This window comes from Gracilinanus agilis, chromosome 4 (genome assembly GCF_016433145.1).
Source record: "Gracilinanus agilis isolate LMUSP501 chromosome 4, AgileGrace, whole genome shotgun sequence".
NCBI lineage: Eukaryota > Metazoa > Chordata > Mammalia > Didelphimorphia > Didelphidae > Gracilinanus > Gracilinanus agilis.
The window spans coordinates 492,605,098-492,625,261 of record NC_058133.1 but is presented as its reverse complement, the minus strand read 5'-3'; the positions used below and the strand labels follow the sequence as shown (position 1 = coordinate 492,625,261).

Here is a 20,164-nt window from a genome sequence, read left to right as displayed (position 1 = left end):
CCAGCTCATTTTACAGATGAGGAACTGAGGCCAACAGGGTTAAATGATTTGTCCAGAGTCACACAGCTAATAAGTGTTTCAGGATGGATTTGAACTCATGAAGATGAGTCTTTTTTATTCCAAGCCCAATGATCTTTCTACTATGCCACCTAGCTGTTCTAATTTAATAACCCTGTCAAAAAAAATAGTGATATAAGGTTGGTCTGCACAAGCTGCTCCTAATTAAGCCATATTGATGTTTTCTAATCACCTCTTTCTTTTATAGATATTGATCGGCCATTTCTTTAATGACCTCTTCTAGAATTTTTCCAGAAGTCAAAGACTAGTTCTCTGGACTCTAGTCCATAAGTTCTGTTGTCATTCCTCTTTTGAAAACTGGGGACAGTTGTCCTTCTCCAACCCTGCAGCACCTCTGCTATTCTCTACCATCTTCCAAACACTACTGACAAGAGAGACGGTCAGCAGTCACATCTGCCAATTTTGAGGATGCAGTTAATCAGGACAAGGAGCGATAAATTCACGCTCTCCCTATGCATCTTGGGTATCAGGTCTCTGTTAACCATTTTTATACTACCATTTCCAGTCCGAAGGTTGGTCTCCTTGGCAGAGAGGATAGAAGCAGGCTAGAAATTGAACAGCTCTGTTTTCTCTCTCTATTCTTTTATTTCCTAGGCCAGCTATAAACCATCACTGTTTGGTGATCCTGTTCATTTTTTGACCTTCTATTGCCCTCCTTTATAGCAGACCCCCTACCCCCCAACACACACACACATACCTAACCTTGTTGTTATCTTTACTTCTCCTAGTCATCAGTAGTTCATTCTAAACTTCAGCATTCCTATCATTGTTTTTAAAGGACTCTGCCATGCTCTTGGGTGGCTAGGTGGCACAGTGGATAAAGTGCTTAGCCTCGAGTCTGGAAAACTCATTTTCATGAGTTTAAATCTGGCCCCCTTAACTTCCTTAACTGTGTGGTCCTGGGCAGGTCACTTCACCCTCTTTACCTCTGTTTCCTCATCTGTAAAATGAGCTGAAGGAAATGGTAAACATCTCCAGTATCTTTGCCAAGAAAACCTCAAATGAGTTCACAAAGAGTGAGACACAACTGAAAAATGATTCAGCAATAGCAATCCATCCTCTCATCATTTTCCCTTACTTGCCCTTACTTCTAGCTCCTGTTTTTATCTTTTTAAACTCTAAATTTGAGGATGGATTCTTATCAGTTTCTTCAGACAACTCTCATTTTTTTTCATCTTTGTTGGAATTGTTTCCATTTGGAGATTGGGATTGGAAATTACCTTACATCTCCTGGGCTCACTTTCCTCTAGAGAATTTTAGTCTATAGGAGCTTCCCTATGCTTTTGATGAACCCTTTGAAATCCGTGTTCCCCAAATCTAGGCCCTGTGTCAGGTGAGGACTGGCTTTCCTTGATTTCCGTATCATTAGCTCTAGGAGGGAGAGTCAGCCAATAAGCATTTATTGAGTAAGTATTTTGTACGTGCCAGGCACTGTGCCAAGTATGCCCTGGAAGAGGTCACTTCCTCCCAGGGTTCCCATCATTTCCACCTTGGCACCCAGTTTGTCTCTGTTAGTGAGAATCAGACCTAGATTACCTAGCGTGGTTCTGCCATTCTTTCCTCCTTCCTCATTCTTTCCATCTCTAGTTAGGTGCATTAGTTGGTTAAGTTACAGCTGTTGATACAGTGGTGTGTCTTCCCTTCACACCTGTCCTCAGAGGGCTTGCCTTCCTCCTCCAGAGTGCATTATTAGGTAGAAGTGATTGAGGGATGCACACTTGGAAGCCCACTCCCACACCCAACCACACTTGTTGCAAATTCTAGCTGTGCATTGAATGAGTCTGATTTTTTATTTTTACTTATTTTTAATTTTTGTTATATTTCTTTTTATTATATATTTTTATTATATTTATTTTTTAAATGTTTTTTCCATGTTTTNTATTTTTTAAATGTTTTTTTCCATGTTTTCATGATTCATTTTCTTTTCCTCCCTCCTCCCAGAGCTGACAAGCCATTCCACTGGGTTGTACAAATGTTATCACTTGATACCTATTTTCATATTATTCATTTTCACAATAGAACGATCTTTTAAAGCCTAAACCCCAAATCATGTATCCATATATACATGTGATAAGTGATGTCATATGTTTTTCTTTCCCGTTTCCACTCCCACCGTTCTTTCTTTCAATGGGGAAGGTGTCCTTTCTCTTAAGTCCCTTGTGAATGTCCTGGATTATTGCATTGTAAATAGTAGTAAAGTCCATCACATTGGAGAGTTCCACAGCCTTTCACTTCCTATGGAGGATGATTTTTAAAAAACTAAATGGGGTACCTGTGACATCTCCCTCCCATACATGGGGCCCCAAGAATAGTTACTCCAGATTGAAGATCCACCTTCAATCAAAATGATAGATCATGAGCCCCCATCAGAGTGTTTACTTTTCCTGTAGTCAGCCTGGGGACAGTATTAGTGGAAAGCAAATGCATTGAATGAAATAGCATTTTAGAAGGGGCAGCTGGGTAGCTCAGTGGATTGAGATCCAAGTCTAGAGATGAGAGGTCCTAGGTTCAAATCTGGCCTCCGACACTTCCCAGCTGTGTGACCCTGGGCAAGTCACTTGACCCCCATTGCCTACCCTTACCACTCTTCTGCCTTGGAGCCAATACACAGTATTGACTCCAAGATGGAAGGTAAGGGTTATAAAAAACATTTTTTTAAAAAAAATAGCATTTTAGGAGCAGCTGGAGAGCACAGTAGAAAGAGAGCCACATTTAGAGATGGGAGGTCCTGGGTTCAAATCTAGCCTCAGATATTTTCTAGCTGTTTGATCCTTAGCAAATCGCTTAATCTCCATTGCCTAGCTGTTGGTGTTCTTCTGCTATAGAACCAATACATAATATTGAGTCTAAGATGGAAGGTAAGGGTTTTAAAATATATATGTTTATATTATTCTGAGAAAGAGTCCACAGGCTCCACCAAATCAAGAAAAGCAAGTCAACAAGTATTTATTAAGCACCTACTATGTGTTAGGCATTGGTGTAAGCACTGGACCAAACTGCTGAAGGTGTCCATGACACTAAAATGGTTAAGAAACCTTACCTTAGATGTTCCCCAAATCCCCTCTGGCTTAGCCACAAATGAATTTGAACCAGAACAAAAGATAAGCTAAGGAGGCAAATTCAGTACAGTCTGTAAGGAAATAACAGGTTGGTTGCTCAGGCCTGACTTTTGCAACATACACCTCTGCCAAAAACATGACTTAAAAAAGCTTCTGAGACAAATCCAACTGGCTTGGAGAAATAGCGTGAAGGAGGCTAACACATCATAGCCCTGGAGTTAGAAGGGACCTCAGAGGTCCTCCAGGCTAACATCCTTATTTCACAGAAGAGGAAACTGAGGCACATAACAGTTAAGTGGCTTACCCCGGATCATAAAACAAGAAGAGACAGAGAAATGGATAGAGAGAAGAGAGAGGAGAGAGAGAGAGAGACAGACAGACAGACAGACAGAGACAGAGAGAGATGGGTGAATAGATGGGTAGATGAGTCAATGAATGGATAGATAGATAGATTGACTGATAGAAGAGAAGAAAAGAGAGAAGAAGAGAGAGATGTCAAATATTTTCTGTGTCCGACACTCTGATAAGCACTGGGTATACCAGCACAATAAGAAAGAAAGCTAGACACTTCCTTCAAGAAGCTCATGTTCTACTAAGAGGTGACAGTAAATTAAAGGAAGCTGAGAAGTGGGATGAAGGAACAAAGAGGAGAGATGGTCTGCATAGGCTGGTCTAAGTTTGAAGAGAGCATTATAACTGACATGGGTCCTCATAGTGGAGATTTGGGAAGGAACTCACCAATCAGAGGAAGAGTCTATAGGAATGGTGGCTCTGTCCAGAGTAAGAAGAAGGCTACTGGGGCATCAATGGAGAGGTAGTCTGGAGGCATCATGGGCTGGAAATGGGTTCTAATAAATAGGTTCCAACCCATGAAATGCCTGGAATATGGCCCACGCTCAACCTAAGCAGCATCTTATAAAGGATCAGAGGATGACCGATGGAGAGGCAGAAGAAACCCTAGGGAGGCTGTCCCACCACCACAACGTTCCCAAGATCCTCCTAGCCATACCTCTACCCTGTCCCTCCCAGGTTTTCAGCTGGAATGATAGATCAGGAATAGAGGTATGAAACTCCTCAGCTGGAAGCAAATTGACCTGGTTTTTGTCCCCAGTTCCTACACATTCCCCTTTTCTAATCTCCCAAGTGGGAATTGTTGAGGGTCACGGAGAGGTCTGTATAAGCACTTGGGCATCAGAGATAAGCAGCTCCACTAACCCATGTGGACAGGTGGCCAGAGATTTAGTGGAGTCTAAGTCATTACTCTTGGGAAGAAATGAAATATTAACATTGGCTTCTCTTTGTTTTCTTGTAGGCAGCCTTCCTTTACATATTGCAGGTTAAATATTTGCAGAACCAGGTAATGATCACTCATTCCTTTCCTCTGGGGACTGAGTAGGTGTATTTTCTTCCCTGTCTTTCCCAGAAAGGTGCTAAAAATATTTTAGCTATCAGTGTGTTTTGAATTCAGGGAATCCAGAGAAAATCCTGTTTGGGCATTGCTATTGATTGTTTAGTCGTTTTTCAGTTGGAATTTTCTTGGCAAAGATACTGGAGTGGTTTGCCATTTCCTTCTCCAACTTATTTTACAGATAAGGAAACTGAGACAGGGTTTGGGGATTTCTTGGCAGAGATATTGGGGTGGTTTGCCATTTTCTTCTCCAGCTTGTTTCACAGATGAAGAAACTGAGGCAGACAAGGTTAAGTGACTTTCTCAAGGTCATACAACTAGTACATGTCTGAGACCACATTTAAACTAAGATCTTCCTGATTCTAGGCCCAGCACTCTATCCAATGGGTCACCTAGCACTTAAAAACTTTAGCACTAGAGGCAATATTACAGGTCATTTAGTCCAACCAGCTCATTTTACAGATCAGAAAACTGAGGTCTAGGGGGGTGAAGAATATCACCCCAGATTATACAAGTAGTAGATGGCAAAATCAGGATTTGAACTCAGGACCTATGTTTATAAATTCACAGAATCCTAAACCATGTCAGAAGTGACCTTAGAGATCATCTAGTCCTAGGGGGCAGCTGAGGGCCAGGCCTATAGATGGGAAATCCTGGGTTCAAATCTGACCTCAGACACTTCCTAACTGGTGATCCTGGGCAAGTCCCTTAACCCCCATTGCCTAGCCCATACCACTCTTCTGCCTTAGAATCAATACATAGTATAATATATAGTATTGATTCTAAGGCAGAAGGCAAGGGTTTAAAAAAAATCATCTAGTCCAACTCCTTCATTTTATGGTAAAAGAAACTGAAACCTAAAGAAGTTTAATTGACTTACCCAAGGTCGCACAGGTAATAAGGGTAGTAAGCCTAACTTTATTTTTATTTTATTTTATTTTTATTGTCATGCAAAACACACTTCCATATTGGTCAATGTTGTAGGAGCAAACTCATACAGAACCAAAACCCCCAAATAAAACCACAAGTACACTGATGTGACGTAGTGTGCTTTGATCTGCACCCATCTAACTCCAACAGTTCTTTCTCTGGAGGTGGAGAGCCTTCCCCATCATAAATCTTTCAGGATTGTCCCTGATCGTTGCATGGCTGAGAGTGGCCAAGTTTTCACAGTTGAGCATCCTATAGTATTGCTGTTATTGTGTATAATGTTCTCCCGGTTCTGCTTATTTCACTCTGCATCAGTTCCTGCAGATCTTTCCAGCTTTTTCTGAAATCATCTTGCTTATTTTTTCTTACAGCTCAGTAGTATTCCATCAACAACATGTCCCACAATTTGTTCAGCCATTCCCCAATTGATTCACATCCCCTCAATTTCCAATTCTTTGCCACCACAAAAAGAGCAGCTAGGAATATTTTTGTACAAGTTAGACCCTTTCCCTTTTTTTTATGATCTCTTTGGATCCAGACCCAGTTGCGGTATTACAGGATCAAAGCGTATCCACAGTTTTAAAGCCTTTTGGGCATACTTCCAAGTGGTTGACAATTCACCATTCCACCAACAATGCATTAGTGTCCCAATTTTGCCACATCCTTTCCAACATTTGTCACTTTACTGTCATATTGGCCAATCTGATAGGTGTGAGGTGGTACCTCAAGAGTTGTTTTAATTTGAATTTCTTTAATCCAGAGTACTTTAGAACATTTTTCCTGATTATTAATAGCTTTGATTTCTTCATCTGAAAATTGCTTATTCATATCCTTTGACCATTTGTCAACTGGCGAATGTAAACCTAGATTTAGGTTACAAGTAGTAAGTCTAGATTTCATAGGATCATGGATACAGAACTGCAAGTTCCCTCAGAAACCCTTTTTTAGAGATAAGGAGCTTTTTTAGAGATAAGTCCCAGGGAAGTTAAGTGACTTATCAAGTCACAGAGGCCATAAGTAGCAGAGCTCAGATTTGAACTCCTGTTCAATGCTCTTTCCTCTGTCCCAGAAATAAGCTCTGTCTACAAAGGGCATGATATTTGGTAATCACATCCAAAAATGGACATTTGGCTCCTGAAAATTCACTTGCTCACAGGGCTTTAGCACTAGAAGCAATCTTCTAGGTCCTCTAGTCCAAACTGCTTATTTTACAGGTCAGGAAACTGAGGCGCAGGAAGGTGAAGAATATTACCCAAGGTCATATAGGTAGTAGATGGCAAAATCAGGATTTGCATTCAGGTCCTGTGACTTCAAATTCATCATTCTTTCTTCTGTACCATATGGTCTCCCAATGTGAGTTATCAGCCCCAAGGGGATCCAGTGTAGTCAAGCATCTTGCTTAGGTCATGTAACTAGTGTGTGAGCTGGGTTTGAATCCAGGTCTCTGATTTTTAGTCAAATACTTCCCGAATCTTCTCTGTTCCTACCATGTAGCCCCACTGTGGTCACTAATAAATACTATTTTAATGCATATATATATATATATATATATACACACACACACAAATAATATTAGTTAAGCTGATTCTCCAGATCCATTGGGATCTCACAGTTGCACGATTAGAAATGGCGATATTTGGGGTCATGCAATCGCGTGTCAGATTTGAGGTCACCTCTGTGGGATTCATTCCTCTTGGTTTCTTCTCTGCTTTCATGGGAGATTCCTTCTACTCCTGCTTCTGGCTCTGTGGCCAGAGTCCCAGACTTCTCCCCTCTAGGGAAGTGATGGGAGTGAAAATAATCACAGTATGTAAAAAATACATGAGTTTCTGTCTTGCTACTTTTACTTGACTACTAAAGGCAGTTCTCTCATGAGAATTTGTACAGTGCCTGGATGAACATTAAATATAAAGAGAGAGTGACTTATTCCAGTTCTGTTTGGATCCAAATCCAAGCAAAGAAATTTATTTTTTTTATATTTTTTAATTGAAAATTTTTGTTTAATTAATTGATTTAGAATATTTTTCCATGGTTCCATGATTCATGTTCTTTCCCTTCCTCCTCCCCCCCCCCATAGCCAATAGTAATTCCACTGGGTTTTACGTATGTCATTAATCAAGACCTATTTCCATATTATTAATATTTGCATTAGGGTGATCCAAGCAAAGAAATTTAGAAGAATGAGTTATACTAGTAATTTTACCATTCTAAAGCACTTTATATATATTTGGTCTTCTCTATAATCCTGGAAGGTCTGTGAGCCCCATTTTACAGAAGTGGAAAAGAACTTTTAAGGAGAAATATTAAAAACTAGGGAATGACCAGAATTCTTGGTGTGAGAGGGTCCCATGGGGGAAGGAGGAATTGTAGCTGCCATAAGGAGGAAGAGTACCCATGTGGTCTCAGGATCACAGATCCCTCCAATTAGGAATCTGAAACCTTAAAGTTGGAGGGGAGATCTAAGCTACTCATTTCCTAGAGGAGAAAACTGAGGGTCAGAGAGGCAGTATCATATGACCTATTTATAGTACACTGCCTCTTTTTTTTTAAACCCTTACTTTCTGACTGGTATCAATTCTAAGACAGAAGAGCGAGGCATTTGGGATTAAGAGATTTGCCCAGGGTCACTGAGCTAGGAAGTATCTGAGGCCAGATTCGAACCCAGGCCCTCCCAAGCCCAATCCTGACACCCTATCCCCTGAACTGCCAAGCTGCCTCCCTCGTTCTTTCTAATGCACCAACATAAGAGTTGGTTGATTTTTTTTTTTTTAAACCCTTACCTTCTGTCTTGGAGCCATTGACTCCAAATGCAGAAAAGTGCTAAGCGTAGGCAATGGGAGTCAAGTGACTTGCCCAGGGTCACCCAGCTGTGAAGTGTCTGAGGCCACATTTGAACCAAGGACCTCCCATCTCTAGGCCTGGCTCTCAATCCACTGAGCTACCCAGCTGCCCCCAAGAGTTGGTTGATTTTTAAATTGTTTTTATTTTTATTTTCAGTTTCAAATTCTTTCCCTCCATCTCTTCACTCCCTTCAAAAGTTGGGAGCTTTCCTGCTGGATCTGTCTGTTGTAAAGGACCAGGTTTTACATCCCAGATCTTCCATTTACTACCTGTATGGCTCTAGGCATATCATCTCATTTCTAGATTCCTCAGTTTCTTCATCTGTAAAATGCCAGAGTTGGACTAGATGACCTCTCAGGTCCTTTCCAGCTCTCAGTCTTTGCCTCTAAAGTCTTCTGAATAGGTAAGAATCAGGTAAGATGACTGGAACTTTCTCATTCTTTTAAAATTTGGAAAGAAAAAAAAAAGAATGGTATTATTGCCTTGTATTGGGCACAGATGGTGCTTTTTGAAAAAAAAAATAGTGAGTGGTTTTCTCCCTGTTTCAGGGAATAATACTTCCCCAGATTGTTACGGGAGTGGTGGCCAACATCCTCAATGCCCTCATTAACTACGTGCTTCTCCATCAGCTGAGCCTGGGTGTGATGTGAGTCTAATTCAATCTTTGAGCAGAGAAAGGAAAAGGGGCTGACGATGGCCTGGGCAGCTGGAGCCCAAAGCCTCGGAAGAGGTAGCCTGTATCCAACGGTTTACACTCAGGTGTGCCATCTGAAAAAAAAACAAAACAACAGAAAACACAAACTCAAGGAATGGAAAGTTTTTCACGCTTCCCCAGGAAAATAGCCTACGGGAAGAATGTTCAGCATGGCAAAGAAATAGTCATGGGTATGGAATCTTGGGATTTGGATTCAAATTCTGGTCACCTAGTAGCTTTACGCCCATAGAGCTAGTCATTTCCTTTTGCTGGGCTTTCATTTCTTCCGGAAAGTGAGGGGGTTGTACCAGATGCTCCCCATCTTGAGAATTCTGTGATTCTGATCTCTGAGGTCCCTGCCAGCTCCCCAGTCACTGCAGGGCTTGGCAGTGCGGACGGGCATCTGTCCCACCAATAACTGTCTTGTTCTCTCCTTCTAGGGGATCTGCACTGGCAAATACCATTTCCCAATTCTCCCTCACCCTCCTCCTCTTTCTGTATATCCTCTGGAGAAAGCTGTACCTCGATACCTGGGAAGGTAAGGTCTGCCCCAATTCCACCCGACATCCTCGGAGTTGCTTAGTCCAGTGACTGGCACGTGCTAGTTGCTTAATAAATATTTATTAACCAATTGTAGCCACAGGATTCCACGAGGAATTTCTTGATCAAATTAGGTTCAGACCAGCATCTTGAACCATATACCACAGTAAACTCAGAAAGGATTCCCTGCCCTGACTACTACATGTCATGTCATAGCAAAAAGAATAAAGAAGGGGCAGCTGGGTAGCTCAGTGGATTGAGAGCCAGGCCTAGAGACGGGAGGTCCTGGGTTCAAATCTGGCCTCAGACACTTCCCAGCTGTGTGACCCTGGGCAAGTCACTTGACCCCCATTGCCTAGCCCTTAACACTCTTCTGCCTTGGAGCCAATACACAGGACTTTAAGATGAAAGGTAAGGATTTAAAAAAAAATAATTAAAAAAAAAGAAAGAAAGTGTCTGAGACCAGATTTGAACCCAAGACCTCCCATCTCTGGACCTGGCTCTCAATCCACTGAGCCAACTAGCTGCCCCAGATTCATTAACTCTTAATCATAAAACATTTACTAAGAAAAGGATCATAGCACAACTTAACAACTCACCTATAAACTGAGGTCACACTGCTCCACCAATTTAACCCAGTGTCCATTGGAGAGAACAAACTAGCAGTGAGACAAATGAGTAGAGAAATGCATAACTCTAGAAATGTAGGCCTTGGTGTCCTTGGTCTCTAGGGAATGGTCAGCACTACTCATCATGTGTGGGATAGAACCACTCCTCCTCTTTATTCTTAGGCTGCTTAACCAGTTTTAAGCTCCTTTAACAAACAAAAATAAAAACTTTATTAAACTTTAAGAACTCCTAAGGTCTGAAACCTAGCCCAGAAATTGTGGCAGCATTGTTCTCTTTCCATGAAAAGAAGTTTCCTTAAGCCTGAGACTACAAAGCAATTCAGGTTTCCTTCAGGTTTTAAGGGCTTCCAGATGAAAATATAAATGAATCTATAAAGGATTTCTTGCCTTTCAATTTATAAACAAGGCTGGAGAAAAAGGCTACATCTTCAAACAGCAAAGAATTCTGCTTTTCTCAATCAGCTCTCAGCACAAGGTTTTCCCCCAGTCAGATCAGCTCACTATATCCATTGTAGTGCCTTTCTGACCCCAGTTGGTCAAGTTCAATTGGACTCATCCCAAAGTAACCGATGCTCTCTTCTGTTTACTTTTTGGTTTAGTCAGCTTTTCTACTGCATCATCTTCAGGCTTCTAATTGCTCAGCTTTTCCATCTTTCCTGATTCAAGTCAGAACTTCATATGCAGTGTTGACTTCTAAGTTAGGGTAAAAAAAAACAACAACAAACCAAAAATCCACATTTCTACTAGTTATGATCACAAATAATCAATATACAATTGTTCCATAGTTCCAAAACAGTTCTTTCATGTAGAGTTCCCCAAAAATAAAATTTAAAATCCTAAAAGCAGTGTAACAATGATAAAATTAAGGTAGATTGAGGCACAAAGCCTCAATTTATTAATAAAGCACAAATTTACCAATAAATAGGATCTCAGCTTCCCTAGAAAAGCTATGACCCCAAATGAGAGGGACAGCTCTTTTTTGTAGTTTTGGAAAGTATAGAAAACAGGAAAGGCTAACATCATAGGTGGATTAGATGGAAATTGGAAATGACAGCTAGCAATAACCTCCTCCTTCTCTCCTATGACTATGGAATGTTCATTGTTTGAGTCCGGCTGCGTCTGCATAGACAGAGTAAACCAAGACATTTTTGGATGACAAACCATTTGTCCTGGAAGACAATCTTAGTGGTGGTGTAAGATACTAGACCAGACTCCTTGGTATCCAGTTGCATCCTTTAAGGGTAACAAATTTCCTTAACACAAGAATAGAAACAAGATTAACAGAACTGAAATTCTAAACTCATTACAGGTCAACTAAATTCCTGAATTAAGTTAAAAGACAAAGAATCATGACTTAGTTCCAGAACAAAATTAATTAATTATAAATAGGACCAATTAAAAAAGACATAATTAGTCTGATTATTTTAATAGTCATCTGTAAATTAACAGCTGTGAACAATGCACTGGCGCCATCTTTACCATCAGACAATTCTGCCAAAGAGGGGCTGCTTTCATTCAGATATTCTCAGAACTGTCTGTTTCTAGTCAATCTCCTTTTTTCTGTTTCTCACATAAATTTCCTGTTTTTGATCTCATCAATAAATAAAAATTTTATATGAGAAAAAGTATTGTGGCTTATACATGAAGTTGAAAAAGCTTCTGCATGAACAAAATTATTGCAACTAGGATGAGAATAAAAGTTGTTGATAGGGGAAACTGTTACTTGCATTGAAAGGAATTTCTTTATCTTCTTCCTACAGGATGGTCTCTTGAGTGCCTACATGAATGGGACTCCTTCCTTCAGCTGGCCATTCCAAGCATGCTCATGCTCTGCATTGAGTGGTGGGCGTATGAGATCGGGAGCTTCCTCAGTGGTCAGTGCAGGGACAGGTGATGCTAGAAGAGGACATGTGGAGTGGGAAGGTGATAACTGCCACTTAAATCAGGGAGTAAATGGAATCTTTTCATCAGGTACCATCAGCATGGTGGAGCTGGGAGCCCAGTCTGTTGTCTATGAGCTGGCTACAATAGTATACATGGTAAGGGGCTAAGGATTCCCAGTGTGATATTAGTTAGATTTCTTTCCCAGTACCTGGAACTAGAAAGGATAGATGAAATATTTATTTGCTTTATGTAGCTAGGGCTGCTGGTATGGGACTGACCCCCTCCTAGTATGCTAGCATATTTTTTTAAAATTATGTAATCATAAATGTGATATGAAAAGAAAGTATCATGCAGAATCCTTTTATTGTCTTTTGCTGTCATTTTAGAATTAAAATCAAATCATAAGAGCATAGAATTAGAAGATTTGGAAGTGATCTCAGAGGACATCTAGTTCATATCCCTCATTTTACAAATGAAGAAACTGAGGCTCAGAGAGATTAAATGATTTAGGATCATAGATTTAGAATTAGAAGGAAACACAAAAGTCATTTCATCCAGCCTCCTCATTTTACAAATGGGGAAAGTAAGGCCCAGAGAGATTAAGGTCATAGATTTAAAACTGGAAGAAAACATAAAAGTCATCTCATCGAAACCCCTTATTTTATAGATAGGGAAACTGTGGAACAGGGGCATGAAGTCACATGTTTAAGGCCATATGTAATAAATAGCAGAACAGATGTGCCTCTCCTATTGAGAGTCTGAGAGGCAGAGCCTGGCAACTGGCTCAATGTGGCCCACTAGAAAGAATGCTGGATTTAGAGACCAAGAACCATGCCTGCCACTTACTACCTATGTGACTTAGGGCTGGGTACCTCTCTGACCCTCAGAATCCTCATCTGTAAAGTGAAGGAGTGGGAAGCAGCCTACCAGAGGGAATAGGGCACAAGACTTGTGCTCTATCTCAGGAACTGGGTTCAGATTCCACCTCAGACACCTACCTACTAGCTGTACTTTATACAAGCCATGTAACTTCTCTGGACCTTACAAAGACCTTCCCTCCTTTGTAAACAAGGAGGTTAGATTTGGAGGCTCCTCAGATTGATTCCAGTTCTAAGTCTAGCAGATTAGAATAGATGGCCTCTAGCATCCCTTCTAGCTCTATATCTAAAGCTTAGCAAAGGTAGAATAAAACCTCATGAATTTAGGCCTCATTGATTCTGCATGGGAACATTTGGAAGGGGTATGCATATGATAAAGTTTGCATCTTCCTAAAATAAAAGGGGGCTAGGGAGCACCGTTGTGCACAAAGCACCAGGCCTGGAGTCAGGAAGACTTTTTCTGAGTTCAAATCCAGCCTCAGACACTAACTAGCTATGTGACCCTGGGCAAGTCATTGAATCCTGTTTGCCTCAGTTTCCTCATCTGTAAAATAAGTGAGAGAAGGAAATAGCAAACCTCTCTAGGATCCTTGCCAAGAAAATCCCAAATGTAGTCATGCAGAGTCAGACATGACTGAAATGACTGAATAACAACATTGGGATAGAAGAAAAGGAGTGTGTTGGGCTGATGACTATAAGGTGGTTAAATGGTAAAGAGAAGATCTTTCAATAGGAGATTTATAAAGGCTGCTGGGGCCATAACCAGATTAAAATATAATTGGGAAATAGCTAACAAAACAAATAAAAAATACAAAGAACTTAAAAATTATTAATATGTGGTTTTCTGTGTGCCTGCAGAGATCCTCATATAGGCTTTAGAGGCCTTGTTTCTATTTGAGTTTGACCCTCCTGGTGAAAGGATGGAATGCTGTATATACCTTGAGGCAGGAAGGCCTGAGTTCAAATTCTATCTCAGATACTTATTAGCTAGGTTTTTTGCTGTTATTCAGTCGTTTCATATCCAACTTTATGACTCCATTTGGGGTTTTCTTGGCAGAAATACTGGTATAGTTGCCATTTCCTTCTCTAGCTCATTTTATAGATGAGGAAACTGAGGCAAATAGGTTTAAGTGACTTGCCCAGGGTCACATAGCTAGGAAATGTCCAAGATCAGATTTGAACCCAGAAAGATGAATCTTTCTGACTATAGGCCGGGCACTCTATACCCTGCACTACTTGGCTGTCCCAGATAGCTAGGTGGCCTTGAGCAAGTCTCTTAACCTCTTAGCCTCAGTTCCCCCATTTGTAAAATGAAAATAGCAATATCCTAATTCATAGGACTGTTTTGAGGATCAAATGAGGTAATGTGTATAGTGCTGTACTACAGAAATGACAGCTAGTATTATTATTTCTACTAATTATTACCAATATTATTGAGTTTAAGGAATATATTTTAGCACTTAAGAGAGCAAATTGTTTTCTAAAACTTTGTTGTCTCTGACTACACTGGTAATGATAAACCAATGAAAAACCAGAACTGGTTAAGCAGGTACTTGGAATGCCAGTTACAAATCTTTTCTTTCCATGAAGCAGTGCTGTGGAGGGGAGGTAAAGGGCCAAACCTGGAGCTGATAGAGACCAGGGTTTTCTCCTTACCTCTGACACTTCCTTTATGACCTTGGGAAGGTCACTTAATTTTTCCTAGCCTCAGTTTCCTCCTCTGGCCTCTGATATCCCTTCCTACTCTAAACCAATGACTCCATGATCCTATGATTTTCTGAGCTTCAGTTTCCTCATCTGAAAAATGGAGGTAATAATAATACCTTACTGGGACCAGGGCAGCTATCAAAATGGCCTAAGTGGGTTGGTAGGATGAGATGGGAAAGCAAGGCACGCTCAGGTCTGGGGTAAGCTCAAAACAGTAAGTTTACATTTCCTCTGACTGGAGAAACCAGAAAGCAGTAAAACCAGAGTATAGCTAAACGCACGAGCCTATTCACTTGGCATCAAATCTTCTATTCCTGCTATCTTGCCTTCTGCCATGCTTTGAGCATTGTATTTTAGAGTATGTAATATTTTATTTTTCTATCATTCCAGAACTTGGGATCTCATCAATGTGAATTCCTCCCTCCCTTAGCTCAGGTGATAACTTGTCTATACCTTCTCATCTTATCCTTGTCTCTGTGTAGACCCTGCCACATTCCTAGGGTGCCAGTGCAGCACCTGGGTCACCCAACTCTTATCCTTTGCCTTTGATGCCTGAGCGACCTACCCCTCCCATTCCTCCCTTTTCAAGATACTTGAAAGCCACAGGACTTTCTTTTTTTAATTACATATTTTTAAGTCTATTTAATTAATTAATTAAGACTATTTTTCCATGGTTCCATGATTCATGTTCTTGCCCTCCCTTCCTCCCACCCCTTTCCCATAGCCAATGAGAAATTCCACTGGGTTTTCCATGTGTCATCCATAGTACTTTCTAAGAACTACCAAAGAGCGTTTCCAAATTTCAGGCATTCCTGGTGTTTGATCAACTAGCCTCCTAGTCTTCCCTTTCAGTGTTCTCACACACAACACAGAATGTCCTTTCTACTAACTTTTCATCAATCCAGAGTTTAGATTTTTAAAAAAATTTTAAATATTTTTTGTTTTTTCTCATTCATTCATTTCAGTTGTGTCTGACTCCTTGTGACCCCATTGAGGTTTTTCTTGGCAAAGATACTGGAGTGGTTCACCATTTCATTCACCAGCTCATTTTTTTTTTTTAAATTTTAAACCCTTAACTTCTGTGTATTGACTTATAGGTGGAAGAATGGTAAGGGTAGGCAATGGGGGTCAAGTGACTTGCCCAGGGTCACACAGCTGGGAAGTGTCTGAGGCCGGATTTGAACCCAGGACCTCCTGTCTCTAGGCCAGGCTCTCAATCCACTGAGCTACCCAGCTGCCCCCCTCCAGCTCATTTTATAGAAGAGGAAACTAAGGCAAACAGGGTTAAGTGGCTTGCCCAGGGTCACAAGTTCTGAGGCCAGATTTGAACAAAGGAAGATGAATCTTTCTTACTCCAGGCCTGACATCTCTAGCTGCTATGCCACCTCACTGCCCAATTTTTTGCTTTACATCATCTTTACTTTTTTATTTTTTTAACATTTATTAATATTATCGCCTTTATTTTTAAATTTATCTTTAAATTTTTTTTTCAATTACACGTGGAAACAATTTTTGACAGCTGTTTTCTAATACTTTGAGATTGAGATTCTCTCTTCCCTTCCTCCTCTCTACCCAAGGTGACAAATAGTCTGATGTAGGTTATATCATTGCTTTCATGGAATACATATTTCCATATTCCTCATGCTGTGACAGAAGGTAAATATGACACATACAATAAAAAACACATGAAGGAAAGAAAGTGGAATATTGCATGTTTTGATCTTCAGCCAGACCCCAACAGTTCCTTCTTTGTCCATGGAGAACACTTTTTATCATGAGTCTCTTGGGGCCATTGTGGAACCTTGTTTTGCTGACAATAGTTTAATGCTTCACAGTTGATCATCATACACTATTTCTGTCATTGTATGGTGTTCCCCTGCTTCTGTTCACTTTGCATCAGTTCATATAAGTCTTTTCAGGCTTTTCTGAACTCGTCCTGTTTGTCATTTATTATGGCACTATAGTTTTCCACTTACCACCATATACCACAACTTGTTCAGCTATTCCCCAATTGATGGGGAATAGTTTCTAATTCTAACTCCCTCAGTTTCTCATGTTTTGCCCCTGCAAGAAGATGCTAAAAATATTTTTGTCCAAATAGGTTCTTTTCCCCTATCTCTGATCTCTTTGAGACACAGGCCCAGTAATGATATTGTTGGATCAAAGGAGGTGCACAGGTTTATGTGCTTTGGGCATGGTTCCATATTGCTCTCCAGAATCAGTATCAGTTCACAGTTCTACCAATAATGTATGAGTGTCCCCATTTTCCAACATCCCTTCCAACATTTATCATTTTCCTTTATGGTCATATTGGCCAACCTGATAGTTACAAGGTGGTATCTCAGCGTTGTTTTAATTTGCACCACCTTTATTTTTTAATGTTTTTCTCTCCACAGCCTTCCACCATTCCTTAAAGAATAGTAATATTCCAGTCGATTTATTTACCTCAACTTGTTTATCTATTCTCCAATCTATTCCTTTGTTTCTACTTCTTTGTTAATACTCCCCGGCAAAAGTACTTCTTAATATGATAAAAGTACTTTTTGGGAAAATATAGATTTGAAGCTGGAAGGGACTCAGAGGCCAAATTCAAATTCCTTTTTTTTACAGATGGGGAAACTGATGCCCGTTAACTGATGATGATCAATTATTTACTCAGGAGTCACAAATGTGTCAAGACTCAGACTCAGGTTTTCCTGCCTCTCTCTGTTAGACCACACCAGAGGATAGGGGACAATTGGAAAGAAGTTACAAGTTCATTATTCCTTGTGGCATGACTATGCCTATTTCTACGACCCTTTCAACAATGACTATTTCTAGCTTTTGTCGTCTTTGCTAGTGACCAGAGGGTGTCTCCCAAGATCCCAGAAGTCTGCTAGTCTTCCCTATTGCCTCTGATTTTCATTCATTCAGATTTGGGAGGCTCGACGGTCTGCCACTGTCTGACTTCCAACTCAACAACTAGAAATCCTACCAGTCAGAGGTTCTTAAATGCCGTGCTGTATTGGTTGTTTCTTCTTTAACTATTTTTTTTTGGTGGTGGTGGGATTAATATTTTCCAGATCCCCACGGGCTTCAGTGTGGCCGCCAGTGTTCATGTGGGAAACTCTCTGGGAGCGGGGGATATTAAGCAGGCCAAGATATCTTCAGCTGTTTCTCTGCTGACCACAGGTGCTTAGTGTTGCCTGGCTGTAGAATAACCTCTGTCTGTCTATCTGTCTGTCTGTCCGTCTCTCTCGTACTGGTTCCTCCCTAGAATTTTGCTGGGATTACCAGGGAGAAATGCAGTTGGTGAACAGTTGCCCCTTCTCCCTCTGTAGTGCATTAGGGGACTTATTCGGACCCTCTTTTTCCCCACAGAAATGTTTGCTGTCACCCTGTGCATCATACTTGCGAGCTGCAAGGATGTTGTTGGGTACATTTTCACCAGTGACAAGTGAGTATGTGGGCTCCCAATGGCAGGAGTCCAGGTAGAAGGGGTGGGGGTCCATCAACACGGTTTTAAAGAAAATACTTTAATAACAATTATTTCAATATAATTGGTTTTCTTTGTAATTTGATATATTTTATGCATTTAAAAAACATGATTGTGAGGAGTCTCAGTTTTGTGATGCTGTCAGAAGGGTCCATGACATAAAAAAAGGGGAAGAACCCCTATACTCTATGAAATTTACTAATTGATTAAATTCTTTAAAAATAATTCTTTCTGGCCTCAGACCCTGGGCAAGTCACTTCCCTTACCATTCTTTTANAAAAATAAATGATTAAATAAACTTTAAAATAAATGATTTAGTAATGCTATAAATTTAATAATAATACAAAGTATATGCTACTTTATAAATTTCGGGTTAAGTATGTATTTCTGAGCTTTTAAATTTTTTCTGTGTCATCTGTTGGCCTTCTTATGTTGTCTGTAGTTTCCACAAAAGTCCCCCAAAATTCCTATTCAATTTCTTATCTTAACGATATATTGAAACCTCAATGAGGAAAGTCACCATGTGGAAGAAAAGACTTTATTAAGCACCTACTTTGTGTTTCCTACTGGGGGTGGGGAATGGGGGTGAGATTGATTGTTTCAACCAGAAATCAGAGATATGGGGAGCTTCCAACATGGAAAGCCGTCTCCTAGGGCAGATCAGCACCTGCCCTAAAAGTTAGATGGCTTTACCCAGAATTATAAAGCCAGGAAAAGGCAGAGGTGGGATTTGAACCCGGCTCAGTTGGTCAATAAGCCTGTACCATGTGCCAGGTACTGTGCTAAGTGCCAGAGATTCAGAGAAAGACAAGAAGAGCCCTTGCTCTCGGGGAGCTCACATTCTTATGGGAGGGAAGGATTGAGAAGGCTCTTGTCATTTTGGAGAGGCCTTTCTTTGAAGGATGAGGTCAGAAGCCAGGAAGGAAGTGGAGGCGCCCCTCACAGAAAGCCTCGTCAAGGCATTTAGCCCCAAAAGGGAAGAAAGAAGCAGGACAACTTGTCGGATCGAGGGACGGTTTTTTGAGGATGGAGAAGACGTTGACACGTTTGTAGGCAGCAGAGAAGCAGCTGGCAGACAGGGAGAAATTGCTGATAATTGGCAGCTCTCCGCGTGCTCGCTTGTCTTAGAACGGGAATAAATCCCTCAACGAGATTATAATCTGGGATTCAAAAGCGAGACCACTTATTCACAAGTAAGGGAGGCTCACTGGGTGCCCCCATAGAGGTGCCATTTGGGAGAGGCAGTAGAGGAGGCGGGATGTTAAAGCAGAGGACAGCAAGAAAACGGTTCACCTTTCTGGGACGTGCCCATCCTCACCCCGGGAAGCCAGCGCCCGCCCTGGGAGCGGAGGATGGTCGCCGAGCCCCTGCTCTTTCTTTTCCTAACAGGGACATCATCACCCTCGTCTCCAAGGTCATTCCCATCTACGCCTGCTCCCACCTCTTTGATGGCTTTGCTGTGAGTATGACACAGAATCCTCTTGTATGTGTGAAAAACTTGGGCTTAGAGAATCACACGTTTGGCCTGGGAAGGAAGGGGCCCAGAGGGCATCTTGTCCACGCTGGGTGGTTTGCCAAAAGTCTACAGATTATAGGAATATAAATCTAGAATGAGAAGAGACCCAGAAGCCATTGGGTCCAAGTTAAGTGGCTTGTCCAGGAGGTTATAGATCACAGAATCCAGGGAGCTCAGAGGCCTTCTTGTCCAAGCTGGGTGGGTTGCCTACTAGACTAAAGAGGATTGGATTAGAAGAAGGGACTCCACAAACCATTGGGTCCAACCACTTCATCTTATAGTTGGGGAAACAGGTTAAGTGACTTGCTTAGGGTCCCATGAGTGTAACCATCAGAAGCATGGTGTAAACAGATCTTATGAGTCTGAGGTGGGCTCTTTATCCATTAAACTCCACTGTTTTTCACATAGTTATAGAAAAGAACAACAAAGAGCATCCTTCTGCCCCATTCATAAAATGCCCCTTTTCGGCTGTTTAGCTACTTTCCCTACCCTTCCTCCTAGCTCTGAGGCTGGATAATTTTTAAA

At 41.0% G+C, this 20,164-nt stretch overlaps 1 protein-coding gene across 1 annotated transcript in view; it reads left to right on the top strand.

Moving 5' to 3' along the window:
- Positions 1 to 20,164, top strand: part of LOC123244493 (multidrug and toxin extrusion protein 1-like) — a 61,995-nt gene that overhangs the window by 25,684 nt on the left and 16,147 nt on the right. The window contains exons 6-13 of the mRNA XM_044673004.1: positions 4,450 to 4,494; positions 8,865 to 8,962; positions 9,451 to 9,548; positions 11,940 to 12,053; positions 12,151 to 12,218; positions 17,711 to 17,819; positions 18,009 to 18,084; positions 19,513 to 19,582. Coding sequence (XP_044528939.1) covers positions 4,450 to 4,494; positions 8,865 to 8,962; positions 9,451 to 9,548; positions 11,940 to 12,053; positions 12,151 to 12,218; positions 17,711 to 17,819; positions 18,009 to 18,084; positions 19,513 to 19,582 — 678 coding nt within the window. The remainder of the gene's footprint in view (positions 1 to 4,449; positions 4,495 to 8,864; positions 8,963 to 9,450; positions 9,549 to 11,939; positions 12,054 to 12,150; positions 12,219 to 17,710; positions 17,820 to 18,008; positions 18,085 to 19,512; positions 19,583 to 20,164) is intronic.